Source organism: Austrofundulus limnaeus, unplaced genomic scaffold (genome assembly GCF_001266775.1).
Source record: "Austrofundulus limnaeus strain Quisiro unplaced genomic scaffold, Austrofundulus_limnaeus-1.0 Scaffold84, whole genome shotgun sequence".
Taxonomy (NCBI): Eukaryota; Metazoa; Chordata; class Actinopteri; order Cyprinodontiformes; family Rivulidae; genus Austrofundulus; species Austrofundulus limnaeus.
The window spans coordinates 1811156-1817641 of record NW_013952486.1 but is presented as its reverse complement, the minus strand read 5'-3'; the positions used below and the strand labels follow the sequence as shown (position 1 = coordinate 1817641).

Sequence of the window (6486 nt, the reverse complement as noted above, 5' to 3'; positions counted from 1 at the left end):
CTGCAGGGCAGAGAAACACAGGGGAACACTGAAAACACTAGAAAACTAAGGAAAATAAACACAGACCATGACACATGTAGCATCAATTATGCTAATGCTAGCTGTCACGTTGTCTCGTCCTGGCCACACCTTCCCTCTCTAACCCCCCCTCCCCTACCCACTTTGATGCATTTTTCAAATTTCGCCTTGGGGCGGAGTTATCTTTTCACAGGGGGGTAAGTTACACTTTAATTAATTTCATTAATAACTGAAAAAAAAATTTTTTTTGCAAAAATGCTCAGTGATGAATTGTGTTACTAGAATTAAAAACTTGATTTTTATAGCTTAAAGAAGCAAAATAAAAACTAGCTGAAACTACAAGTAGGAGAATGCTATCTAGAAGCCGAAAGTAGCCAAAATTCAAGCTAAAAGTAGTGAAACCCTAGCCATGGGCATAACTTTAAGTCTATTATTGGGGGGGGGGGGGGGCATAACCCCCCTAACCCTCCTACAAATTATGCATATGACCCTAGCTAAAAGCCTAAAGTAGCTAAATGCTTGCTAAAAACAGGAAAAGGTTAGTTAAAATCTTAAAGCAACAAAAGACTATCTCAAGGCATCAGAAACACTCGCTAAAAGTAGCCAAATGCTAACTAAAGGTAGCAAAAGAAGACAAAAATAAAGCTTGTACGCTGACACAAATGTTTAAAAACACTAATGATTTTAAAGGAATTGAAAAAATCTCAATATATTTCTTTGGGTAAATTATTTGCAAATTCAGTTGAAAAGTACAAGAGTTAGAAAACCCAAACATCATAGTCCCCCCCCCGAATGAGCTGAACGTTTTGATGTATGAACRTCTAAAACAGCARCTTTACTGCAAAACCATGCAAAAAAACCAGTTAACAGGAAAACATAGGTGTGTTTGCTGAATCAGCGTTCAGACAATTATTCAAAGGTTTTAACACTTAAAACATCTCCAGGTTTGCTTCTTCCCTGGCCTCTGGCTGGGCGCGAACTGCTGTGAGACTGTTGTCACCTGGACGCAAAGTGACACTAAATATGATTTGTGTGTTCATGTGTGCGTGAACAATTTTTAGGTAGCAGATGCCATTCTGGGGAACCAGATGTTTACACACTACGACCGAGCCCACGTCGCTCAGCTGTGTGAGAAAGCAGGACTGCTGCAGAGGGCCCTGGAACACTACACCGACCTGTACGATATCAAACGAGCCGTGGTGCACACACATCTGCTCAACCCCGAGGTACGACTTTTTAGAAGAGCAGTCGTGGTCGTGAAAACTGCTCCGCTGGGAGAGAATACGTTTTATTGACTTGATGATGTATGAAAATGGAAAGTTTTATCACTCCCTTTGTGTGATTTTAAGTTTTTTTTTTTCTTTTTTATGTAGTGGCTGGTAAACTTTTTTGGCTCCTTGTCAGTTGAAGACTCTCTGGAGTGTTTAAGGGCCATGCTGTCAGCGAACATCAGGCAGAACCTACAGCTGTGTGTCCAGGTAGCATCAAAGTATCACGAGCAGCTGGGAACTAATGCGTTAGTAGAGCTCTTTGAGTCTTTCAAAAGTTATGAAGGTAGGTGTTCCTGCCTGGTTCACATTAAATGATTTTCTACCAATTTTTTGATTTTTTTTTTTTTTTTTTTTTTTTTTTTTTTTTTTTTTTTTGGTGATGAGAGATGCAGCTAACTGTTGTGTTTCCTTCTTAAAACCTCTGAAGGCTTGTTTTACTTCCTTGGGTCGATTGTGAATTTCAGCCAGGAGCCTGACGTTCACTTTAAATACATCCAGGCTGCTTGTAAAACTGGTCAGATCAAAGAAGTGGAGAGAATCTGCAGGGAGAGCAACTGTTACGACCCAGAGAGGGTTAAAAATTTCCTCAAGGTAAAATAACTTCGTGTTTTTTTTCTTCCCTAAAACTATTTTACTCATGCAAATCTTCAGAAATGGATTTCTTATGCTCACAGGAGGCCAAGCTGACAGACCAGCTTCCTCTCATCATTGTCTGCGATCGCTTTGATTTTGTCCACGACCTGGTGCTCTACCTTTACCGCAACAGTCTGCAGAAATACATTGAAATCTACGTACAGAAAGTAAAATAAAGCCTACCACTCAGACTGTTCATATAAAGAGTTTCGTCTTTAATTAAGCTGCTTGTTTTGTTTTGAATTTGCTGCACGYGTTTCTAGGTGAACCCGAGTCGACTTCCTGTGGTGATTGGCGGTTTGTTGGATGTGGATTGCTCCGAGGATGTCATCAAGAACTTAATTATGGTGGTCAGAGGGCAGTTTTCTACTGATGAGCTGGTGGAGGAGGTGGAGAAAAGGAACAGGTAAAGCTGGATCTCATCTCGCAGAGCTGCATTTTTAAGTCTTATAGTTAGTATTTGTGCAGCAAAGTAACCTGATATCTGCTGCATCAACAACAGCTGTAAAGTTGAACATGATCCTCCACCTAAACCTTTGGGATTCACACATTTTCCCGTGGCGACAGCAAACCCTCTACTGGAGCTTCYAATTATAACAAAAATGGTTTCAGTCGTCTAATTAAGATGCCTCCTGAGCCCCTCCCTCTGGAGGTTTTCCTTGAACGTCCCACTGGGAGGAGAGCCCGGGGCAGACCCAGAACACTCTGGAGGGATTATGTATTCTCTCCAGCCTGTGAATGCTTTGTGATCCCCCAGGAGGAGCTGGAGAGTTCAGTGGGGGGAGGAGTGTTAGGGTTCACCTCTTGGACATGCTGCCTCTGACGTGATGGATAAAATTCACTAAAATCCAGTTATGGATCATCCATCGTATGAAAATGGACGTAAAAAACTGCATTTCAAAATGTAGGACCCAAGTATCAGACAATCACAGGTGTCTGGTTTGCATGTGCTTCAAGATTAAAGCAGTTTAGTCTGAATAAGTGGTTTCACACTATTCTGCAGGTACCTTTGTGTCTGTTTTGTATACAGATAAGTCTTCAAACCACAGAATATCAAAACCTAAAAAAATAAACATTTATTGAGTGAATCATCTTAATTATATTTCAGAAAACAGTGATTTAAACAGTGGTGAAATGTCTCATCTTCATAAATAACTAAATGCTGAAAATGTTTAAAGATRCAAACAAGTTAATTTGTTGGCTGCTCTGTTGTGTAATTTGTACATTGTTGCAGCTAAAGTCTTCTAGTGTTGAGTTTCTTTTGATTCTTTACAAAAAATGTTTCCTCAATGTTTTGGATACGTTAATCATGCAATAAAGCATAAGCGRAATCAATGTTTGAATGAAATAAGACCTAAATGTGAATAGTTGCTGAATACCCAACAGTGTCATCTAGTGTTGCAGCTGAGTATTATACTGCTTGAAAAATAAAAAGCCAGTGAGTTTTAAGCTTCTTTTTTTAAAACAATATTTGTTCTGAACCTTTATTTTTGTGCATGTGTTTATTTTGAAATGTTTTTTTTGCCCCAAAGAACTGATAAAATGTATCTAGTAAGAAATTACTTTGTTTATTTATTAATTAATTAATTAATTACCACTTCAGGTTAAAACTTCTGTTGCCGTGGCTGGAGTCACGTGTCCATGAAGGCTGCGAGGAGCCAGCTACCCACAACGCCCTGGCCAAGATCTACATCGACAGCAACAACACACCGGAGCGGTTCCTGAAGGAGAACCCGTTCTATGACAGCGCGGTGGTCGGACGGTACTGTGAGAAGAGGGACCCCCACCTGGCCTGCGTGGCTTATGAGAGGGGCCAGTGTGACCTGGATCTCATCAAAGTGTGTATCTCACTGCGGTCATCGTACTCGAATACGCAAACTTTTTTTAACTGCTTGATATTTTTCACTCTCAGGTGTGCAACGAGAACTCGTTATTTAAGAGTGAAGCTCGATATCTCGTGCGAAGAAAAGATCCTGAGCTTTGGGCTAATGTTTTAGAAGAAAACAATCCTTTCAGAAGACAACTCATTGACCAGGTTTGGTTTCCTCCAGCTCTGTTTCTAAACTGATCATAAATCAGAGACATTTTATTTTCTTACTCTTATCCTCTGTGTCCCCTCAGGTGGTGCAGACAGCTCTKTCAGAGACCCAGGACCCTGAGGAGGTGTCGGTCACAGTGAAGGCCTTCATGACTGCAGATCTGCCCAATGAGCTGATCGAGCTGCTGGAGAAGATTGTTCTGGATAACTCTGTCTTCAGTGAACATCGGTATTTAACATCTTCTGAATCAGCATTATTTAATTACGTTTGTCACCTTTTATGAACGGCTTCTCTATTTTTCTCCAGAAATCTCCAGAATCTGCTCATTTTGACGGCAATCAAAGCCGACCGCACCCGTGTGATGGAGTACATAAACAGGCTAGATAACTATGACGCTCCGGATATCGCAAACATCGCTATCAGCAACGAGCTCTTTGAAGAGGCATTCGCCATTTTTAAGAAGTTCGACGTCAACACCTCAGCCATACAGGTAAATCTAAATATAGCTTTTTCTGCAAAAGTGCTGAGTGATGATGAATTCGCTGAAGAAGCTGAAACTGAGTTGTTCAAGCTAAAAGAAGCAGAATACTAGCTAAAAGCTAAAAAAAAAAGATGAAACCACTAGCTAACAAGGAAAAGYAGCAAAGTGTTTCRTTAAAGTAGCAAAATGGTAGCTAGAAGCTAAAAGTAATAAAATGGTAGTGAAAAGGATAGGTAATATAGTAAAAGCATAGCTAAAAGCTAAATGTAGCAAGAAAAAAAGAAAATGTTAAAAGTAGCAACATTGTAGCTCAAAACTATAAGTAACAATGTACTAGCTGAAAGCAGCAAAACACTAGTATCTAACTGTAACAAAAGCTTAGCTTGAAGCTAACATAGAAAGGGGCTAAAAGCTAAGAGTAGCTAAAAACTAGCTATAAGCAAAAAGTAACAACATATTAGCAAAAAGTACAAAAATGGTAGCTATAAGGTAAATGTAGCAAAAAGCTAGCTTAAACCTAAAAGTATCAAAACACTAGCTAAATCAGTAAAAGGTGAGCTTGAAATTAAAAGCATCAAAATTAAACTTAGACTGAAACAGAGTTGGTACTTTGTAAAGTCAGTTCTGAGTATAAGAATTAGTTGGATTAGTTTATCTCTAACTTGAGTTAATTAAATATCCGGTTTAATCCYGGGGTTCATGACTTAAAACGGGTGTGTAATTTGCTCCTGCAGGTGTTGATAGAGCACATCGGGAACTTGGATCGTGCCTACGAGTTTGCCGAGCGCTGCAACGAGCCGGCGGTGTGGAGTCAGCTAGCCAGAGCCCAGCTGCAAAGAGACTTGGTCAAGGAGGCCATCGACTCCTACATCAAAGCTGTGGATCCATCAGCGTACATGGAGGTGGTCAACGCAGCCAGCAAAAACAGTAAGCGTTGGCTTGACTGGACGCTTTTTGCTGCACAGTCGTCTTATATGATGTTCAAGGCTGTGTTTGTGTTTTGTAGATAACTGGGAGGATTTGGTAAAGTTTCTACAGATGGCTCGTAAGAAAGCCAGAGAATCGTACGTGGAGACGGAGCTGATTTTTGCTTTAGCTAAAACAAACCGACTGGCTGAGCTGGAAGAATTTGTCAGTGGACCAAACAATGCTCACATACAGCAGGTAAAAATAAAATTCCAACAACTATAATGGCAACTCTGTAAAAAAATTTTTGAACACTGGAAAAAATGCTTGGATTTATAGAATGCACATTAGTTTCRTAATGAAATAAACAATGGGTTGTGCAAAGATAATGTTATTTCTTTACTTCAGGTGGGCGATAGATGTTATGAGGAGGGCATGTATGACGCAGCTAAACTCTTGTACAACAACGTGTCCAACTTTGCTCGACTTGCGTCAACATTAGTTCATCTCGGAGAGTACCAGGCAGCTGTGGACAGCGCCAGGAAGGCCAACAGCACGCGGACGTGGAAGGAGGTAAATCTGCAAATACCCCTGTTCAGCAAGAGAGCTGAAGAAGATAAACCTGAGCTGTTAAAGCTAAAAGAAAGAGAACACTAGCTTAAAGCTAAAAGACACAAAACACTAGCTTAAAACTAAATGCAGCAAAACACTATATAAATGCTAAAAACAGAACGCAAGCTTAGTTAAATGTAGCAAAATGCTTGCTAAAAACACCAAAACGGTAGATAATAGCTAACAGAGTAATAACAAATCTACAAGCTAAAAGCAGTAAAAAGTTACCTAAAAGCAACCAAAGTGTAGCTACAAAATAAAAGGTAATACTAGCTAAAAGCTAGGAACAAAACACTAGCTTAAAGCTAAAAGGGGAACAGAACAGTAGCATTGTAAAACAGCAAAATTCTAGCTGAAAGAAGCAAAACGACAGCTGGAAAGTAATTGTTGCAGAATGTTATTTAGAAGGAAAAACTAGGAAGACACTAAAAGCAGCAAAATGTTAGTTAACATAAGGTAAAGGGTTAGCTAAAAGCAGAGAAATTCTTGCTAGAAGCTAAAAGGGGGAGAACAATTTTTTTATTTT

At 39.8% G+C, this 6486-nt stretch overlaps 1 protein-coding gene across 4 annotated transcripts in view; it reads left to right on the top strand.

Annotated features, from left to right (window-relative positions):
* cltcl1 (clathrin, heavy chain-like 1) overlaps positions 1-6486 on the top strand; it is a 31339-nt gene that overhangs the window by 18756 nt on the left and 6097 nt on the right. For all 4 annotated transcript variants that reach the window (XM_014011784.1, XM_014011783.1, XM_014011786.1 and 1 more), the window contains 12 exons: positions 1080-1244; positions 1392-1572; positions 1717-1880; positions 1964-2089; positions 2186-2328; positions 3526-3760; positions 3835-3957; positions 4044-4189; positions 4268-4451; positions 5177-5369; positions 5449-5606; positions 5757-5921. In XM_014011784.1, coding sequence (XP_013867238.1) covers positions 1080-1244; positions 1392-1572; positions 1717-1880; positions 1964-2089; positions 2186-2328; positions 3526-3760; positions 3835-3957; positions 4044-4189; positions 4268-4451; positions 5177-5369; positions 5449-5606; positions 5757-5921 — 1983 coding nt within the window. The remainder of the gene's footprint in view (positions 1-1079; positions 1245-1391; positions 1573-1716; positions 1881-1963; positions 2090-2185; positions 2329-3525; positions 3761-3834; positions 3958-4043; positions 4190-4267; positions 4452-5176; positions 5370-5448; positions 5607-5756; positions 5922-6486) is intronic.